The sequence below is a fragment of the Erinaceus europaeus genome, chromosome 17, assembly GCF_950295315.1.
Source record: "Erinaceus europaeus chromosome 17, mEriEur2.1, whole genome shotgun sequence".
NCBI lineage: Eukaryota > Metazoa > Chordata > Mammalia > Eulipotyphla > Erinaceidae > Erinaceus > Erinaceus europaeus.
The window spans coordinates 58812553-58834427 of NC_080178.1; the positions used below are offsets into that span (position 1 = coordinate 58812553).

At 41.9% G+C, this 21875-nt stretch overlaps 1 protein-coding gene across 10 annotated transcripts; it reads left to right on the forward strand.

Annotated features, from left to right (window-relative positions):
• The first annotated feature begins 15972 nt into the window (after positions 1-15972).
• CREBZF (CREB/ATF bZIP transcription factor) lies at positions 15973-21367 on the forward strand. Of its 10 annotated transcripts, none has more exons than XM_060176764.1 (5): positions 15973-17228; positions 17446-17867; positions 18596-18664; positions 19295-19409; positions 20422-21367. In XM_060176764.1, exons 1-2 carry the CDS (start codon positions 16216-16218, stop codon positions 17459-17461), a joined length of 1029 nt encoding a protein of 342 aa, XP_060032747.1. In that variant the 5' UTR covers positions 15973-16215; the 3' UTR covers positions 17462-17867; positions 18596-18664; positions 19295-19409; positions 20422-21367. The 10 variants fall into 10 exon arrangements, with proteins under 10 accessions (XP_060032747.1, XP_060032749.1, XP_060032748.1 ...); XM_060176766.1 differs by having other exon boundaries at positions 17446-17527; positions 17753-17867; positions 18596-19409; XM_060176765.1 differs by having other exon boundaries at positions 17446-17527.
• The last annotated feature ends 508 nt before the right edge of the window (positions 21368-21875 follow it).

A 21875-nucleotide genomic window follows, 5' to 3' on the forward strand; every position in this document is an offset into this window, starting at 1 on the left:
ACCTGTATTCTCCCCACCCACCCACCCACCCACCCCAGAGTCTTTTACTTTGGTGCAATACGCCAACTCCAGTTCAGGTTCTAATTGTGTTTTCTTTTCTAATCTTGTTTTTCAACTTCGGCCTGAGTGTGAGAACATCCCATATTCATCCTTCTGTTTCTGACTTATTTCACTCAACATGATTTTTTCAAGGTCTATCCAAGATCGGCTGAAAACAGTGAAGTCACCATTTTTTACAGCAGAGTAGTATTCCATTGTGTGTATATACCACAACTTGCTCAGCCACTCATCTGTTGTTGGACACCTGGGTTGCTTCCAGGTTTTGGCTATTACAAATTGTGCTGCCAAGAACATATGTGTACACAGATCTTTTTGGATCGATGTGTTGGGTTCCATAGGATCTATCCCCAGGAGGGGAATTCCAGGGTCATAGGGTAGGTCCATTTCTAGCCTTCTGAGAATTCTACAGACTGTTCTCCACAGAGGTTGGACCAATTGACATTCCCACCAGCAGTGCAGGAGGGTTCCTTTGACCCCACAGCCTCTCCAGCATTTGCTGCTGTTACCTTTTCTGATGTATGACATTCTCACAGGAGTGAAGTGATATCTCACTGTTGTCTTGATTTGCATTTCTCTAACAATCAGAGACTTGGAACATTTTTTCATGTGTTTCTCGGCCTTTTGGATCTCTTCTGTGGTGAATATTCTGTCCAAGTCCTCCCCCCATTTTTGGATGGGGTTATTTGTTGTCTTGTTGTTGAGTCTGGCAAGCTCTTTATATATGTTAGTTATTAAACTCTTATCTGATGTATGGCATGTAAAGATCTTCTCCCATTCTGTGAGGGGTCTCTTGGTTTGGGTAGTGGTTTCTTTTGCTGTGAAGAAGCTTTTTAATTTGATGTAGTCCCATAGGTTTATACTTGCCTTAGTCTTCCTTGTAATTGGATTCGTTTCATTGAAAATGTCTTTAAAATTTATGCAGAAAAAAGTTCCGCCAATATTTTCCTCTAAGTGTCTGATAGTTTCTGGTCTAACATCCAAGTCCTTGATCCACTTGGAATTTACTTTTGTATTTGGTGAAATACAGTAATTCAGTTTCATTCTTCTGCATGTTTCAACCCATTGTTTGCAACACCATTTGTTGAAGAGACTCTGCTTTCCCCATGTAATAGTCTGGGCCCCTTTGTCAAAGATTAGATGTCCATAGGTGTGGGGCCTCATTTCTGGGCTCTCAGTTCTATTCCACTGGTCAGTGTGTCTGTTCATGTTCCAGTACCAAGCAGTTTTGATGACAATGGCCCTATAATACAGTTTGAGATCTGGCAGTGTGATGCCTCCGGTTCTGTTCTTTTTTCTCAAGATTGTTTTGGCAATTCTAGGTCTTTTCTGGTTCCAGATAAACATTTGTAGCATTTTTTCTATTCTCCTAAAAAATGTGCTTGGGATCTTGATGGGGATAGCATTAAATTTGTAGATGGCTCTGGGTAATATATTCATTTTGATGATGTTAATTCTTCTAACCCATGAACATGGAATATCTTTCCACTTCTTTGTGTCTGTTTCAGTTTCTTTGAGTAGTGACTCATAATTTTCAGTATACAAGTCTTTCACTTCTTTGGTTAGGTTTACTCCTAGATATTTTATTGTTTTTGTTGCTATAGAAAAAGGAACTGATTTCTGGATTTCGATTTCTTCTAACTTAGTGTTTGCATAGAGGAATGCCACTGACTTTTGAATGTTCATTTTGTAGCCTGACACCTTACTGTATTGCCTATGATTTCCAAAAGCTTCTTGCTGGATTCCGTAGGTTTTTCCATGTATACTATCATGTCATCTGCAAATAAGGAGAGTTTGACTTCTTCTCTTCCAATCTGTATGCCTTTAATTCCTTGCTCCTGCCTGATTGCTATGGCAAGAACTTCCAACACTATGTTGAATAGTAATGGTGATAGTGGGCAGCCCTGTCTAGTACCTGATCTGAGTGGAAATGCTTCCAGTATTTCACCACTGAGTATGATGTTGGCTGTAGGTTTGCTATATATAGACTCCACTATCTTCAGGAATTTTCCATCTATTCCCATTTTTTGTAGTGTTTTGATCATAAAGGGATGTTGTATTTTGTCAAAGGCTTTCTCTGCATCTATTGATATGACCATGTGGTTTTTGGTCTTGCTTTTGTTGATGTGGTGGATCACATTGATTGATTTACGTATATTAAACCAACCTTGCATGCCTGGGATAAACCCCACTTGGTCATGATGAACAATCTTTTTGATATACTGCTGTATCCGGTTGGCTAGAATTTTGTTCAATATTTTCGCATCTATGTTCATCAGAGATATTGGTCTGTAGTTTTCTTTTTTGGTTGTGTCCCTGTCTGCTTTTAGTATCAGGGTGATGTTGGCTTCATAGAAGCTGGCAGGGAGTATTCCAGTGTCTTCAATCTTCTGGAAGACTTTTAAAAGTAGAGGTATTAGTTCTTCTTTGAAAGTTTTGTAGAATTCATTTGTAAAACCATCTGGTCCAGGACTTTTATTTTTGGGAAGATTTTTGATAACTGTTTCAATTTCATTAGCTGTGATGGGCCTGTTCATGTTATCCACTTCCTCTTTACTTAGTTTTGGAAGTTGGTAGGTATCTAGGAAATCATTCATTTCTTCCAGGTTCTCTAACTTGGTGGCATATAGTTGTTCATAGAAGCCTCGCATGATATGTTGAATTTCTGCAGTGTCTGTTGTGATATCTCCTCTTTCATTTACTATCCGATTTATTTGGGTCTTCTCCCTTTTTTGTTTTGTGAGTCTGGCTAAAGGTTTGTCGATTTTGTTTACTCTTTCAAAGAACCAACATTTACTTTCATTGATCTTTTGTATGGTTTTCCTATTCTCAATGTTATTTATTTCTGCCCTAACTTTAGTGATTTCTGTCCTTCTGGTTGCTTTAGGATTCCTTTGTTGTTCTTCTTCTAGGTCTTTAAGATGTGCAATCAGGCTGTTTATTTGTGCTTTTTCTTGTTTCCTAATGTGTGCTTGTATAGCTATGAACTTCCCTCTTTGACCCAGAAGTTGTTAAGAAGTGTACTGTTGAGCTTCCACATTTTGGGACTGTTACTAATCTTTTGTTGATTGTTAAGTGTTAGTTTAATTCCACTGTGGTCTGAGAAGATGCTTGGGATGATTTCAGTGCTCTTGAAGTGGCTGATGCTGTCTTTGTGGCCTAACATATGGTCTATCCTTGAGAATGATTCATGTGGATTTGAGTAAAATGTGTATGGGATGAATGACTCTGAAAATGTCCAATAGTTCTAGTTTATCTATCTCTTCATTTAGCTCCCTTATGTCTTTAGTGATTTTCTTCCTGGATGATCTGTCAAGTTGAGAGAGTGGGGTGTTGAAGTCCCCTACTATGATTGTGTTACTGTTAATATATTGCTGTAGCTCTTTCAGTAGAAGTTTGATGTATTTAGATGGCTTCTCATTGGGTGCATAGATATTAATAATTGTTAAGTCCTCTTGATTGACTGATCCTCTGAGCATTAAGTAGTGTCCATTCCTATCTTTTTTAATCTTATCTATTTTAAAGTCTATCATGTCAGATATGAGAATAGCTGTTCCTGCCCTTTTTTTGTGGGCCATTGGCTTGTATGATAGTTTTCCATCCTTTCACTTTAAGTCTGTGTTTGTCTTGTTGTGTTAGGTGAGTTTCCTGTAGACAGCATATTGTTGGGTTGTGTTTTCTGATCCATCTTCCTACTCTGTGTCTTTTAATAGGTGAATTCAGGCCATTGACATTTATTGATATCAAAGATTGAAGATATTTTAACGCCATTCTTGTAGAGTTTTAGAGTGTTTTGATATATTTCCTATTTGTGGTGGTCTGGTTGTTTATAGGAAACCTTTCAGAACTTCTTTCAGGGCAGGCTTGGTGATGGTTGCTTCCTTCAACTGTTGCTTGTCTGAGAAGGTTTTGATGCTTCCATGTAGTCTGAATGACAGTCTAGCAGGATATAGTATTCTTGGCTGAAAGCCTTTCTCATTGAGCACTCGATAGATATCTTGCCATTCTCTTCTGGCCTGTAGTGTTTGTATGGAGAAGTCTGCTGCTAATCTTATGGGTTTTCCTTTGTAGGTGACTCTTTGTTTTTCTCTTGCAGCCTTCAGGATCCTTTCTTTATCCTTATTCCTTTCCATTCTAAGTATGACATGTCTTGGTGTCTTTAGGTCTGGGTTAATTCTGTTTGGGACCCTCTGGGCTTCTTGAATCTTTATGTCTTTGGTGTTGTCTAGACTAGAGAAATTTTCAGCTATTATGGCCTGGAGAATGCTTTCTTTCTCTCCTTCTTTTTCTTCCTCTGGTAAGCCAATAATGCATATATTGTTTCTTTTGAAGTCATCCCATAGGACTCTGTTGTTGTTTTCAGCATCTCTTAATCTCTTTTTGAGATCTCTTACTTCTTTTTTAGTTGTCTCTAATTCATCCTCAGTCTTGCTAATTCTGTCTTCAGCCTCATAGATTCTATTCTCTCTGCCCTCTACTGCTTTCTGGAGTTCATCTATTTTGTTGCCCTGCTCTGATACTGTTTTAGCTTGTTCAGCTAGTTGCCTTCTTAGCTCAGCGATTTCAGCTTTCAGCTCTCTAATAACCATGAGATAATTAGAATTTTCTTCCATATTCTCATTTGTTGTTCCTGCATTTCTGATTACAATTTTTTCAAATTCTTTACTCACTCCTGTTATTATTTCCTTAGCTAATGTTTGGATGTTGAACTGGTTGTTTTGTGCTTCACCCTCTGGAGGACTTTTAGCTGGACTCTTGTCCTGGTTCGATTCTCCAATATTTTTTCTTGTTGTTTTAACCATTTTGTATATTATGTTATGAGTTCCCTTTATCAGTACTTTTCAAATTATTGATTACTATTGCCTGGATTGACTTGTGTCTAAGTAATTTAATTAAAGGGTTTACCGTGGTGGAAGATAACAGTTTTTTCAATCCCTGAGTTAGAGCTCAGTGGTGTAAAAGCTTCTTCTTTTTTTTTTTCTTCCCTGTAGGATATGGGAGCCTGAGGGCTTTTAAACTATCAATAGGCTTCTTAGCTTAATCACTGACTCCTGACCAAGAGATAAAGCAGGGTGTGGCAGAGATAATCCAGTGGTTATGCAAAGAGACTTTCACAGCCCCTCAGCTATGCCACCTAGGTATAGGTCTTCTCCTGAGTTTCCTGGTTAGATCTTTGTCCCCTGGTGTCCCTCCCTGTTGCTGCTCCAGATTCTGAGGGTAGTAGCAATGGAGACTCAGAGTTGCACTTGGTGAGTCTCTGGGGAGTCCTTTCCTCCCTTCAGCTGTCCCCTTGTTGTGGAGCAGACTGGAGGTGGTGTCTCCACTGATAAACTGTTGAACTGTTAGCAGTCACTTAATCTCTCCTTAGGCCCCTCTCTCCTCTCTGTCACCTGCCATGCTTGTTTGTACTCACGGGTGATTTACTGGGTTCCTGTGGTCATTCTAATCCTGTCTTGTTTCGGTCTGGGTGGTATCCTTTGGTATTCCTATTTGATCCGGGAGAGGAGAGGAGAGGAGAGGAGAGGAGAGGAGAGGAGAGAAAGCCAAACCTAGTTTCTGATAACATGCAATAATGGGTTAGGTAAAACAATACTTCCTGTGTCCCCTAAAATGTGGATGCAAAGGATTGAGATCTCTATTGTTCAGTATCCTGCTAAGGAGTTTCTATGAGGCTGAACCATTTTCAATTGACAGTTTGTAGCTCACAAATGATTCAGTCCTCTGAAAGATACTGTAAATGAAAGGGAAAAAAGATAGTGAAACTGGGCAATGAGAATAGAGGACAGTTCTGACTATGTAGAGAACTGAGGCAAGGAGCCCACGGTACAGACTGGTGGTTTGAGGGGAATGTGCACATGTCCTTTGTTAGACACTTTTATTTTAACTTTATTAGAGTGGGGCTAGATAACGTAGATGGTTGTGCAAAGTGACTTTAAAGCTTTAAAGTCCCAGGTTTAATCACCTGTACCACCATAAACCAGAGCTGAGCAGTGATCTGGGAAAAACAAGACAAGACAAAAAAAAAAAAACCCAAAACCCTTTCTTATTTATTTTGCCACCTGGGTTATCATTGGGCCTTAATGCCTACAAGACTGCATGATTTTCGGTGGCCTTTTTCCCTTCCTAGAAGGTGAGAGACAGAGAGGGAGAAAGTGACATAAAAAAGGGGAAACACCTGCAGCACTGCTGCACCACTTGCCAAGCTTCCCTCACAACTGGAGACAAGGGACTAGAACCCAGGTCTTTGCATATAGTAACATGTGCACTCTACAACGTGAGCCACCATCCCTTCCCCCAAACATTCTTGATCACCCAACCCAATGCCCACTCCTCCAGTCCTCCCACTGACATATTTTTCCCCCTTCCTTTGACTTTGTAAGCACATAATTAAATCTCTTTCTGCTTAAAAGAGCCAGATAGGCTTCTGTTCCTTACAGCTGAGTCATGGGTAGCACTTTCAGCTTTTATGGACAGCCTCAGCATATTTTATTTGTCCTTCCTCAACTCCTGTAACAATTTTTACATAACTTCATGATTTTGAGATCCTCCACAATTTTTAAGCCCTGTCCTGATTCCTTATTGCCACCATAGTGAAGTACTAAAAACTGTGTGACTTAACAGCCAGCAGACACATACCTGTCCTCTCCCATCCCCCATAAACAAATCTTTGAAAAACAAACAGGGCGGGTTCAGGTGGTGCACCCAATTGAGAGCACGTGTTAAAGTGTTCAAGCATGGGGTTTGAACCCTCAATCCCCACCTGCAGGGGAAAAGCTTTGCAAGTGGTAAAGCAGGGTTGCAGGTGTGTCCCTGTCTCTCTCCTTTTCTACCACCTCCTTCCCTCTTGATTTCTAGCTGCTTCTACCCAATAAATAAAAGAAAGGAAGAAGGAAAAAAAATGGGGGTAGGTAGTGGGTAGAGCTATATAGCTTCAGCATTTTTTTTTTTTTTTTGCCTCCAGGGTTATTGATGGGGCTCGGTGCCTGCACTACAAATCTACTGCTCCTGGAGACCATTTTTTCCACTTTGTTGCCCTTGTTGTTACCCTTGTTGTTGTTATTATTATTGCTGTTGTCATTGTTGTTGATGTTGGATTAGACAGAAATTGAGAGAGGAGGGGAGACAGAGAGGGGGAGAGAAAGATAAGACACCTTAAGACCTGCTTCACCACCTGTGAAGCCACCCCCCTGTAGGTGGGAAGCCAGGGGCTTGAACCCGGATCCTTCCGCAGGTCCCTGTGCTTTGTGCCATGTGTGTTAACCTGCTGTGCTACTGCCCCCAACATATCTTTTGTGTGTGTGTGTGTGTATATATATATATATATATATATATATATATATATATATATATTAAGAAATTAACAAAACTGTAGGACAGGAGGGGAACAACTCCACACAATTCCCACCACCCAATCTTCATATCCCACCCCCTCCCCTGATAGCTTTCCCATTCTCTATCCCTCTGGGAGCATGGACCCAGGGTCGTTGTGGGTTGCGGAAGGTGGAAGGTCTGGCTTCTGTAATTGCTTCCCCGCTGAACATGGGCATTGACTGGTTGATCCATACTCCCAGTCTGCCTCTCTCTTTCCCTAGTAGGGTGGGTCTCTGGGGAAGCGAAGCTCCAGGACACATTGGTTGGGTCTTAAGTCCAGGGAAGCCTGGTCGGCATCATGCTAGCATCTGGAACCTGGTGGCCGAGTAATGAAGCTGAAGGGTTGTCATTCCACACCTGACGTCTCTGGACACAGTCTGAGGTGAAGCATGCTGAGGTGGCACTTGTTGCGTTGATTAGGTTGCGATTGGCGGATGCAATATTATTTGATATGAATTGGGAGAAGCATTCGGGAAAGTGGGCCCCACCCTAAGGTTCCAGGACTGGGGGAAATATAGGCTCTATAGTGGAAATGTGAGGTTCCTGCTGTCTTAGGGTTCAAGAAGACAATGGATAGTTATTGTTATCATCACATTATTTGGTAATTGGGTTAACTTTGAAAAGTCCCTTTGTTAGGGTTTGCTGTATAATACCCAGTACCTTGTATATAGCTGTGTCACCCCAGCATATCTTTTATATTACCTAATTTGTAAGTCTTGTAGTGTCCCTCTAAGTAATGTGTCTGGTTCCAAAATAGTAATGGCATCGAAGAGAGACAGGAAAAGTGATCTGGTTGATGTTTTTATAATACAGGCACTAATAAAAATTCAAGTTAATGCATTGCTAGTAAGCAAATAGCCTATTAAATTTTTCTACCCAGCTCCACTATCATAAACAGTTATCTCAAGAAAACTGAAGGATTGTCTTCCCAGGTGCTTATTGGAAACATCCCTCCTTGATCCAGATTCCTCTGGAGTGACTATGGTTGGATCAGGCTCGGAATAATTCTTTGCTTCCTGGTATGGCAAGATTAAGAGAACTGGGCATACATCAGAGATAACACTTCTTGGTACATGAATAAAGTATATAGGGCCATTACCCTAACTGTTCTCCAAGAAGCCATCTCTCTCCCTCCAGATGAATTGTCTTCTGTTATCATCGACTAAAATTGGGCTACATGCAAAAGCTTCCGCTATGTATCTTTGTGGAGAATGTTTGCCACCATAACTGATTTAAATCAATGGGGTTTTATTCCTGGGTGATAGTGAGACAAGTCTCTCTCTCTTCCCCCCCTCGGTCTCTCTCTCTTTCACACACACACACACACACACACACACACACACACACACACACACACACACACACACACACGGGTCATCTGGTCAAGGCAGATGGGTGATGTTGGATGAGTAACCAACAATATCAACAATATAGGCTATATCTCATCTACTTACAATGGCAGGACTTTATGGGGCAGTTAGTCTTTTATTTATTTAACTTTAATCATGAGTCTTGTCCTTTTTAAAAAGAATTGTTGGAATTTTGAGTGGTAATCAAGAGTGGGCTATTTTTTTTTTTTTTTTGCCTCCAGGTTTATTGCTGGGGCTCAGTGGATGCACTAAGAATTCACTTCTCCTGGAGGCTATTTTTTCCCTTTTGTTGCTCTTGTTGTTTATTGTTATTATTATTGCTGTTGTTATATAGGACAGAGAGAAATTTGGCAGAGAGGGGGAGAGAAAGATAGACACCTACAGACCTGCTTCACCTCTTGTGAAGTGACACCCCCCCAGGTGGGGAGCTGGGGGCTGAAACCTGGATCCTTACAGCAGCGGTCCTTGCACTTTGTGCCATGTGTGCTTAACACGGGGCACTACTGCCTGACCCCCAAGAGTGAGCTATTCTTTTTTTTTTAATTTCCCCCACTTTTTGTTGCTCTTGTTTTACCGTCATCGTTGTTACAGTTGTTATTACTGTTGTTATTGCTGTTGTCGTTGTTGTTGTTGGATAGGAAGGAGAGAAATTGAGAGAGGAAGGGAAGACAGAGAGGGGGAAAGAAAGACACCTGAATACCTTCTTCATCGCCTGTGTAGGAACCCTCCTGCTGGTGGGGAGCCGCAGGCTGGAACCGCTATCCTGATGTGGGTCCTTTCCCTTTGCGCCCTGCGCGCTTAACCCGCCATGCCACCGCCCGGCTCCCAAGAGTGGGGTATTCTAATCACTTGTCCATTTCCCTAACGATGGAAAATGTTATTTTCCAAACAGAAACACAAGCTTATGAAAATTTTTGTTGCTTTTTAAAAAACATTTACTTATTCCTTTTTGTTGCCCTTTTTTATTATAGTTATTATTGTTGTTGTTATTGATGTCGTTGTTGTTGGATAGAACAGAGAGAAATGGAGAGGGGAGGGGAAGACAGCGAGGGGGAGAGAAAGATAGACACCTGCAGACCTGCTTCATCACCTGTGAAGTGACTCCCCAGCAGGTGCCAGGGGCTGGAACCGGGATCCTTACGACTGTCCTTGTGCTTTGCGCCACTTGCGCTTAACCCGCTATGCTACCACCCGACCCCCAAGGTTATGAAATTTAAGGGCTAGGGCTATGCAGAAAAAAATCCCTACTTGATGTTCCCTTCAAAGTCTTCTTTTTATCTCTCTTGCAGAAACAAACAAAAATGAACCAAGTAAAACCTTTCCTTGGACCACTCTCCCTGGTTATGTGCCAGCCTCTCACTTCACAGTCTTACTAAGAGATTTGTCTAAACCATCTGCCAACTTCTTATTTAATGCTCTAAAGCACTCTTACTTGAACTAGCCTTGAAAGAATCATCTTTTTTTGTGTGTTTAAGATTAATCATTACAGTATCATAGTAGCAAAAGATAGAAAAATGCCTGTAGGGGGCTGGGCGGTAGTGCAGCGGGTTAAGCACACATGGCGCAAAACGCAAGGGCCGGTGTAAGTATACTGGTTCGAGCCCTTGGCTCTCCACTTGCGCGCGGGGGGGGGGGGGGGGGGGGGCGCTTCACAAGTGGTGGAGCAGGTGCAAATGTCCAGCTTTCTCTCCCCCTCTCTGTCTTCCCCTCCTCTCTCTATTTCTCTCTGTCCTATTCAACAAAAATGACAGCAATAACAACAACAATAATAACAATAAACAAGGACAACAAAAGGGGAAAAAATAGCCTCCAGGAGCAGTGAATTTGTAGTGTGGGCACTGAGCCCCATCAATAACCCTGGAGGTAAAAAAAAGATAAAATAAAAAAGATAGTTTATGAAAAAAAAGAAAAGAAAAATGCCTGTATACCAGCAATAAGTAACTAGTTAAACTGTGGTCCCTTCATACTGTGGGATGAATTACAAATATTGAAACAGAAAAAGAGAAAAAGCTTTTTATGTGCTGATATAAAAATATCTCCAAGACACAAGTAAGAAACAAAACAAGGTGAAGATCATTATCTGTAGTATGGCATTTTTTGTGTAAGTTGCAAAGGAAAATAAGAATGTTATTTATAAGTGTTGTCTTTATAAGTGTTGGGGAGAAAATAAAAAATAATAAAAGTGGTTACTATTGGTACTGAGGGCATGGGGAACAGGGAAGTCAGGTGGGGTGGAAAGGTAATCATTGTATTGCATTTTATATTATTTGACTTTTATTTAAAATTTTTTTATTTTTATTTTTTCATAGGACAAATAGAAACTGAGAGGGGCAGGGGAAATAGAGAGGAAGAGAGAAAGAAAGACAACTGCAGACCTGCTTCATGGCTAGTGAAGCTTCCCCTCTATAGTTGGGGAGCTGGGGCTCAAACCCAGGGCTTGGCATATGATAATGTGTGCACTTAGCAGGGTACATCACAGCCCAGCCCCCTTCATTTGACTTTAATTATCTGGTTCAAAAAGATAATAATAAAATAAAAATGAATCTTCTAGATAGCAATAAAAGAAAAATGAATCTTCTACATCACTCACTGCTTAATTTCTCAGTAAACTATAGTTCTGTAACAATGACTCAAAACTCCTGCAGATTTTTCTTTCTCCAAGAACTGAGTAGGCAAATCATATTTTCTGGAGAGACTCAAATGTGGCCTGACAGATCTGGGTCAGGCAGTCCAGCCAGAAGCTGCTGCTTTCACAAATGTTCAGCAACATACAGCTAGTGATCATCTCTTGTTCTACCCTCAGCCATATCTCCTAATGATTACTGTTTCTCTCCTCAATTTAAAGGCATATTAATTTTCTACATGTCTACATGAGATCTAAAATTAAGTTTTAGAAAGCCTGTTTTCTTATATATCTATTTTAAGCCTTTACTGTTGGTTTTGCCCTAACAGGCAAATGATGCTAGAGGTAGGAAGGTGAAACCACTCAGATCCTTCAATAATAATAATAAAAAAAACTCATTAAAAAATTTACTTATTCTCTTTTGTTGCACTTGTTTTATTATTACAGTTATTATTGTTGTTGTTAATGATGTCGTTGTTGTTGGATAGGACAGAGAGAAATGGAGAGAGGAGGGGAAGACAGAGAAGGGGAGAGAAAGGTAGACACCTGCAGACCTGCTTCACTTCAAGGGGCTCGAACCGGGTTCCTTATGCTGGTCCTTTCTCTTTCCACCATGTGCGCTTAACGCGCTGCGCTACCACCTGACTCCCCAAAACAACTAATTTAATATAAGCATTAGAGAGCTGGGCAGTGGCACACCGGGTTAAGCGCACATTGTAGGAAGCTCAAGGATCACACAAAGATCCAGGTTGGAGCCCCTGGCTCCCCACCTACAGGGGAGGTGTTTGCGTGGTGAAGCAAGTCTGCAAGTGTCTCTCTTCTTTCTTTCTTTCTTTCTTTCTTTCTTTCTTTCTTTCTTTCTTTCTTTCTTTCTTTCTCCCTTCCTTCCTTCCTTCCTTCCTTCCTTCCTTCCTTCCTTCCTTTCTTTCTTTCTTTCTTTCTTTCTTTCTTTCTTTCTTTCTTTCTTTCTTTCTTTCTTTCTTTCTTTCTTTCTTTCTTTCCCGCCTGTGAAGCGACTCCCCTGCTGGTGGGGAGCGGGGGCCTCAAACCGGGATCCTTTAGCCGGTCCTTGCACTTTGCACCACTTGGGCTTAACCCGCTGCGCTACTGCCAGACTCCCTCTCTCCTCCTTTCTATCTCCCCCTCCTCTCTCAATTTCTCTCTGTTCTATCCGAAAAAATAAAATAAAATGTCCACAGGAGCAGTGGATTTGTAGTGCAGGCACTGAGTCCCAGCAATAGCCCTGGAGGCAATAAATAAATAAATAAATAAATAAAATGTACTCATTAAATTTGTGTAATTTATTGAGACTATGTTACAGATAGAATGTATGACAGATTCAAAAAATTTTATTTATCCCCTTTTGTTGCCCTTGTTTTTTTATTGTTGTAGTTATTATTGTTGTTGTTATTGATGTTGTTGTTAGATAGGACAGAGAGAAATGGAGAGAGGAGGGGAAGAGAAAGATACCTGCCAACCTGCTTCACCGCTTTTGAAGCGACTCACCTGCAAGTGAGAAGCCGGGGGCTGGAACCGGGATCCTTACGTGTCGCTCCACCTACGCTTAACCCGCTGCACTACCGCCAGACTCCCTAGTATGACAGATTTTATCTTCACTGAATTAGCAACCTAGTGGACAGGGAAAATGCTGAAAGATAAAACAATGAGGCATACACATCAGGGTTTCCAACAGAACAGAGTAAAGATTAGGAAAGCTCCTCCTAGAAATTAAATTTAAGGTAAACTATGTAGAACGTGTACAAATTGTTCAAGAGGGGGGGAGTTTGTGCTTCATGCAGTAGAATACACAAATTATCATGAATGAGAATCTGGGCAGCTCTCAGTTCCCACTTGCAGAGGAGTGCTTCATGAGCAGTGGAACAATGTTGCAGGTGTCTCCTTCCCTTGTCCTTCCCTTTCTCTATTTCACCGTCTATAAAAAGAAGATGAGGAGGAAGAAGAAGCAGAAGAAGGCGCAGCAGTAGGAGAAGAAGGAGGAGAGGAGAAGGAGAAGGAGAGGAAACAATGGGAACCATAAAGTCTTGAGTCACTGAGCCCCAGTGGTAACCCTGGAAAAATAGACGTCTCCAAGAGACACACTGAATATATTTAAAAAAATCTGAGGCCATTATGATACACCCCAAAAAGGAGCAAACAAAAATAATAAACACGAAATAATTTTTCCTACTTCCTTGCTTTTAAGAAGTATTAAAAGGGGGAATTGGGTGGTAGCGCAGCGGCTTAAGCGCAGCGGGTTAAGCGCATGTGGTGCAAAGCACAAGGACCCGCGTGCGGATACGGGTTCGAGCCCCCGGCTCCCCACCTGCAGAGGAGTCGCTCCACAAGCGGTGAAGCAGGTCTACAGGTGTCTATCTTTCTCTCCCCCTCTCTGTCTTCCCCTCCTCTCTCCATTTCTCTCTGTCCTATCTAACAGTGACAACAATAATAACTACAACAATAAAACAACAAGGACAACAAAAGGGAATAAATAAAATAAATATTTAAAAAAGTATTAAAAGGAACTGAGCATGCATGGTACTTTCTCTGTTTTCTGTATTTCATAGTAGCAAAATGTCCCTTAAAAAAGAGGTAAAAAAAAAATACAACAATAAAAAAGCTGGCTCCAACCAGAAAGGGGAGAGAGAGAGAGAGAGAGAGAGATGGAGAGAGAGAGAGAGAGAGCGAGCAGATCTGCTTCATGGCTTGTTGCTTCCCCGTTGTAACTTCAACCTGGGTCCTTGCTCATAGTATTGTGTGTACCTACCAGGGTGACCACCCAGAAAAAAAATTTAAAAACATTTTGTAACTCGTACTGAAATAATCTACTTGGGAACTGAGAGACAGATAAACAAAAATAAACCATCCAGTGACTATTGACTTGTGTAGCCTCTTTGGAAAACAGTATGGGGAGTCCTTATACCAATATAAATGGAAATACCTTGTGTCCTGGAATACTACTCCTAGGCATCTATCCAAAGAACACAAAAACATTAATTCAAAGAGACATACACACACCTATGTTCATAGCTGCACATGTACCAGAGTGATGTGTAGTTCTTTCTCTCTCCCCTATAATTTCTCATGAGTAAATAAATTTAAGTAAATATTTTAAAAACAGAGCTCAGAGTAACAAAATGTTGTATTAGTATATAGGAGAAATCTACATAATCATACACTGACATTTTAATGTGATCTTTTGGGGGTTGTTAAATTGAGTGGAATCTTTATATTTTTAAATACATTTTTACTCTGAAACTTGTTTTTTTTCCTTCTTATCTGATAGTAGAGAAAGTGATAGGAAGCAGGACAATAGGGAGAAAGAAAAACACTTGAAATACTTGCTTCACTGGTGAAGCTTCCTCTGCAGTTGAGGAGAGGATGATTGAATTGGGTCCTTGTGAGCTTAACCAAATGCGTCACTGCCTGGCCTTCCTTTTTTTTTAATAAAAATATTTATTCCCTTTTGTTGCCCTTGATGTTTTATTGTAGTTATTGATATCGTTGTTGGATAGAACAGTGACAAATGGAGAGGAGGGGAAGAAAGAGAGGAGAGAAAAGACACCAGCAGGTGGGGAGCTGGAGGCTCCAACTGGGATCCTTATTTCTGGTCATTGCGCTTTGGGCCACCTGCGTTTAACCCGCTGCGCTACTGCCCGACTCCTTTCTTTCTTTCTTTCTTTCTTTCTTTCTTTCTTTCTTTCTTTCTTTCTTTCTTTCTTTCTTTCGTTCTTTCTTACCAGAGCACTGTTTACTATTCAGTTCTGGTGGACCTGGGGATTGAGCCTGGGACCTTTGGTACCTTAGGCATCAAAGTCTTTTTTGCATAACCACAATCTCCCTAGCCCTTGCTCTGAAATTTATCACTTTCCTTTTTTTTTTTTCTTCCTATCCTTCGTTCCTTCGATATTTCCTTTCTTCCTTCTCAGTTCTATTCTAATGTGGCGTTGGGATTGAATCTGAGAGCTCAGAGCATTAAGCATGAAAGTCAAGTGCATAACCATTACATTGTCTCTCCAGCCCTGCTGAGTCTTTTATACTAATTATTATATGTTTATGGGGTGGGAGAAGGGATAAGACAACTATGAGTAAGAGCCAGAAGAATAAGAAGGATAGGAATGGGGATGAAAGGGGAAGTAATTTGTCGGGAGATTCGCTCTTGCTTCACTTGCATTTTTCTAAGGCTATACTGTAAAAGTTATCTTCACTCGGCTTCTACTTTTCTCCTAATCTAACGGGAGAATCCCTTATGCCACGTATATTTAAGACAAAATCATGTGACTAAGGGAAAAATATTCCACGACACTGAAGTTTGCCTAAAACGAGCAAAAAATGAGTTGGGTTGCCAGTCACACAAAACACGAGTAAGCCAGGGCAAATGTAAATGCAAATGGCTGAGTGGCGTGGGCAGGGAGGGGAGACCACTCTCAGTCAGTCTGGCGTCCGTGGGTTTTTCGCTTCAGTCACGATGAGCCCATTTGAAAGCTGTCAAGGCTTTTTCCAAACCACCCTGAACTCTCGCGAGACTGAAACCTGGCGGAGCTCGACCCGTCGCGGGCGGGGCCGGGGCGAGGCCAGTGACTTCCGGCCAGGCGGTTGTCTGGGCGGCACGGTCCTCGCCGCTGCGTCCGTTGCGCTCGCTCAGCCTCTTCCCCACCCCCGCCGGGCGCGGGGGGTCGGCCCAGACCTGCCCCTCCCTCGGCTGCGATCGGCCCTTCGGAGTCCCGCGCTGGGGTCCAGGGCGGCGGGGGCCGGCTCCGAGCGGCCGGGGCCTGCGAGGGCCCGCCGCCCGGCCTCATGAGACACAGCCTGACCCAGCTGCTGGCGGCCTCGGGCGGCGGCTCCCCAGTCCGCAGCGAAAGCCCGGAGCCGGCCGTCGTCCGCGCGCGCTCCCCGGCCCCGGCCCCGGCCCCGGCCCCCGCCCGGGCGGCCTCGGGCTGCGAGGCGGAGCGCGGCGACGCGGGTGAGCGGGGCGCGGGCGCGCGGAAGGCCGGGCCCCCGCCGGAGGACATGGAGGAGGAGGCGCTTGCCGGCGGCCCGGGGGAGGACGCGGACGCCATGGACTTCCTGTCGGGCCTGGAGCTGGCCGACCTGCTCGACCCGCGGCCGCCCGACTGGCCCCTGGAAGCAGGACTGGGCTCGCCGGGCCCTCTGTCGTCCTCGGGCGGCGGCTCGGACGGCGGCAGCCGCTGGCGCGGGGACGACGACGACGAGGCCGCGGCCGCCGAGATGCAGCGCTTCTCGGACCTGCTGCAGCGGCTGCTGAACGGCATCGGCGGCGGCGGCGGCGGCGACCGGAGCGGCGGCGACAAGCGGCGGAGGAAGGCCCCGGCCAGCGGCGGCGGCGGCGACCACACACCGGCGGCGACCAGGAGCCCGCGGAAGGCGGCGGCGGCCGCCGCGCGCCTCAACCGGCTCAAGAAGAAGGAGTACGTGATGGGGCTGGAGAGCCGGGTGCGCGGGCTGGCGGCCGAGAACCAGGAGCTGCGGGCCGAGAACCGGGAGCTGGGCCGGCGCGTGCAGGCGCTGCAGGAGGAGAGCCGCTACCTGCGGGCCGTGCTGGCCAACGAGACGGGCCTGGCGCGCCTGCTGAGCCGGCTGAGCGGCGTGGGACTGCGGCTCACCACCTCGCTCTTCCGGGACGCCCCGGCCGGCGACCACGACTACGCGCTGCCGGTGGGCAAGCAGCCGGCCGAGCCGCGGGAGGACGACGAGCCGGCGGGAGGCGTGTGTCTGCATGTGGACAAGGATAAGGTGTCGGTGGAGTTCTGCGCGGCATGCGCCCGGAAGGCGGCGTCCACTCTGAAAATGTAGGGTCAAGTAATCTGCTCTTTACCCGCGTTTACCCCTTTCAGCTCCCTTACACCATGTCAAAACACTTTAGTGGGACATCTTCACCTGGACACATTTCAGAGGAGAAAAAAAAAAAAGTAATATTGAGTCTTTTAAGTGGTTAGCTAAAAGCATGAATGTGACACTGTAACCAACTCCTAATGATAACATGTGACTATTAAATCTCTCTGACAGTTTCTTTTTTAGGTGATTTCCTTCCTTCCTGCCAGGCTCCGTTGTAGGGGTTACAGAACAGTCGTTCCCGCCTCACCACCTGGTAAGGATCCATCTCTTCACGTAACGCTCATGCTCTGCTGCTTACTTTAATGAGCAACATCTCAATTTGTTGTGTGTGTGAATTTTTTTTTTTTCTATTATTGGAAGGCGGGAGGGAAATCGAATTTGGGCCCTGTCCACCCTGGAAACAGACTTGTGCTGGTCAATAATGTATTAAAGATGCTTCTTCTGGTTGAAATAGCTGTTAATGTGTCCCCTTGTTCAGACTTGCGTGTACCTAGCTCTTCTGTCCCCAGTGTGGACATGGCCTTGGATGACACCGGTTCCAACTGTACACTGAAAGCTGCTAATAGAGATACAGTTTGGAGACAGTGAAACAGGTGAAGTTGAATGGAAGTTCCGAGTTGTACAAGGTGCAAATTGGAATTCCAGTTTTAGAGCAACTTTTCAGAGGTTGACAAGTATTTGGGGCATGCACAAATGTGACAGTTACTTGGCTGGAGATGACAGATTTCTTAAATATTCACGAAGACTTTATAACTTTCAGTAGATTTAGAAACCTGATCTATTCAGAGTAACATCTTAGTATCTCACCTGTAGAGAAACAGTTGCAAGTTAATGGGCATATCAGACTTTTGTGTTAGCTAATTTAAGGAAGACTAAAAATGGTTAATGAAATGTTTGAGGACCAGCACAGTGATTACCCTATCACTGAGTATGAAGAAATTGTTGAAGACCTTTATTTTTGCTGTGTTAAACTTTTCGGTTAAACTTATGTATGATTAGATATTGAAGGTTGTGAAATGAATGAAAACGTGTAAAGTGAGGCTTCACAAAGAATCTTATTTTCGGTGTTTTGAAAGTATTTGTCTTATTTAAAAATAAGTGGATCTAGCAACTTAATGATATAATTTATGCGTTTTGCAAAGACGGGACATATTCTTCCCTTGAAGAATTCTTCCCTAATTTCTATTATCCAAACATGGAACTTGAGTTGTATCTTTGAATTGTCCCTTAGTGGGGAAGCTAGTAAGAAATTCTTTGTGAAACATCACTGTTTGATAAAGCATATACGTATTTAGCATCCTTGTTTTTCTTTGTGCTAAAGTGGATACAGCTGTTGGGGCAGAAGAGTCGGGACCAGCTGCTGGCCACATTTCCTGCTTTATTTTAAAAGGTAGTATAAGAAATGAGGAAAAAAGAGGTAATACCAGGGCTTCTGCTGTCTTTTATTTTAAATTGTCTATGATTACGTATTTTCCAGCAGTCCAAAGATGTAAGTTACCTTACACATAAAGTGTTTTGTTTTGTTGTTACTTGGTTATGAAAATGGAATTCTTGTTCTTGCACAACTGTAAATGTTTTGTTGCTAGACAATACAATTTGAGACCTAATATGGTCTCTGGTTTCCAGTGCATCACAGCATATTTTGTAAAATCATCTACTGCACTTGAGCATGAATGGGTAGTAGCCAAACTCACGACCTGGAGTGATGAACCTAAGTGCAGGAGGAGCAAGCCCCTCAAAATGCAGCTGCATGGATTTTTAGTGCCTACTGAATTATATATATATATATATATATATATATATAATATAAACCAAAAGTAGTTGGAAAAGTTATTTGAAATGACTAATTTGTGCTATCTTTATGGAATATGTTAAATGTAGTTTTTTGAAACAGAAGCCTTGAATTGAAGTTTAATTAATACTTGAACATTTTGTATATATTTCTTTGTATATAATTTTGTGCAGTACCAATGACAAAAAATATGGTGTCATAATAAAACCAGGTTTGTTGATCTTTCAGTTATGGGCTCAAAGAATTTATTCATCTCTAACATGACATTGGAAAATAATGGATGAAAATAGGAAAAATGATTGTTGTTAATGCTGACTGTGGGTCTTAAAAGGTTCTGGAAGCAGTAAGTGCGTTTTTCTAAAAACTATACCATTCTGTTGGAATATTTTCTTCCTAATGTCAGTGCTTTTCTTGCATTATATTTGAAGTTTGGGACTTTGGGTGGGGGGGTGGGGAGTAGCCAGCTTCTGAGTTGGGATTCTTTGAATCCAAGTATAGATTTTTAGAATGTCATTTTATAAATGACAGTTTGGAAAAATACTTGATTAAGAACTTTGAAAATGGAGATTAGTGTTACTATTTTTAAAGCTGCTTTGTTAAATTCTTTAACTGTCTCCTTAGTTTCCATTTCATTCCTTTTCTTTTTCCTTCTAATTTTGGTGACATAGTGATTTGTCATTTTTTTACATCGATCTCATGGTCTTGTTTTTTTTTACATGGTATTGCATGTATTTAGGACCTGTCTAACATGAGAGTTAAATAAATTTTGTCATATTTATGTGTAAGCACATTTTTCTGTAAATGTTTGGGTTTCTGAGTTTACAACAGATCTGTTTATTTCAGTGTGTAGTAAACAATATCTTGAAAGTGTCCTATTCACTCTTTGTTAATTAAAAACATGATTAATAAACTGGTTGTCTTACTATTTTTAGAAAAATATGTTCTGAATGATTAGTTGGATAAAGGAAATTTCTGGAATATAATACAGATTTGTTTTCAAATTTTCCATTTGTCTTTATTGTATTTGATGAAAACAATGAACTAGGAGCTTTTTTTTTTTTTTTTTTCTTCTAGTTGAGCCTCTATGGCAAGTTGATGGAGAATTAAAGATATAGCTCCTAAAAGTGACTGATGCGGACAGGAATTCATACCTTGATTTAACACATCATATTTACTTACTATTTCTGTCATAATTGACTTACCATTTCTGCACTTCCTTGACCAGACTTAACAAAAGCTTGTTAAAATGTAGCCACTCCTCTGATATAACCCAACAAAAAAGTATTCAGATATTTTAAGGTATTTGTGCATTTTTATAATCACTAAATTAATCTCTTTCTCTTCTCTTTAAACAGCTTAGCAGTGTCTGCAAAAACGAATCTTTTCCTACAACCTGTTAACTGACTGGACTTGATGGTAACAAAGTAATTGTGGGAGCCATGTCGGTCAAAAATTTGGCATCTGCTGAAAAAAAAAAAATGAATGCCATTTCCAAGTTCCCAAATTACTCCTATACTGATTTCACTTTCCAAAAATGGAGATTTGAAAAGGTTCTCTGGAATCCTTGAAAGACTTAATAGAAACACATTTTGGAACAAAATTACACTTTTCCCCCTCTTGTCTTTCATGGGAGCGATATTCAGTTCTTTGCTTATCTTTTAAAAACTGTAACGATTGGAGAAGAGAATTAATAGTATTTCATTAAGGAGTATTAGGGCTCTTTACATAGTCAAGCAAGCCCATTGTGTGGAATTATGTCTAGTGGATTAGAAGTAATAAGATATCAGTGATCACAAGGCATCATATGAGTTTGTGTATTTCCTGGAGCATCAGAGTTCATCTGCAGTATAGACAGACCTTGCCAAGCAGAATTAAAAATTCTGTAAAGTCCTTATATTAAAAGAGCAGTCTTAAATAGATCCACTGATTTGTATATCTTTGAGAAAGTTGATCATGATAAAATGTGTGGGTAGTTGATTGCAATTCAGGGTAATATCAGGATGCTGGGATTCAGAGGTTTTGGTGATCTACTCAGAATTCTCTGAGTACTTGTTACTTTTGGGAATGTTTTGAGGTTTCTGATAAATGGTATACTAGTTTATACTGTCTTATATTAAAATATTTCTAGTGTTATGTAATGGTTTTAGTATTCTGGATGATGGGAGTGACTTTAGTGGAATATGGTGTTTTACATAATTGAAACATTTCCCCCCGTTTATTATAAGTGTGAAAAAAAATCCCAAACTCTGGATTGTTCTGTTTCATTTTTGTTGGATTGTGTTAATACATTGTTTAACCTTGTCTAGATTGAGTCATATTTTACTGACTCTCTTGTGTGCAGATAATAGAAGTGGGAGGGGGTAGGAGATAAAGACTCATTCCCCTCCCCCCCCAATGATTCATATTAAACAGTTTGGTTACTATAGTGGTATAAAAAACTTGTTAAAGCTACTCAGGCTCATAATGTAAGTCTTTGGTACCTGTGATGCCAGGCAACAAAGAGATTCCCAGTTAAGTGACTGATAGACACTCCTACAATATACAATATAAAGTGTCGTGGGTTGTTATTCTGGAACCAAAGTTTAGGCACCAAAACTATTTTGGGTGCTGCTTTGGTAGGACAAAGAATGGATAATTTACCAATGATGTTTTTAAATATGTCTGGTTCAGTCCTGTACGACCCTCGCCCCAGCCCTGCTCAGCTCTGGTTAGTGATGTGGGAGATTGAACCTGGGACTTAGGAGCCTCAGGTATGAGGAGTCTCTACATAACCATTATGCCTCCCTCCCCCCAACTTTTCTAAAGTACA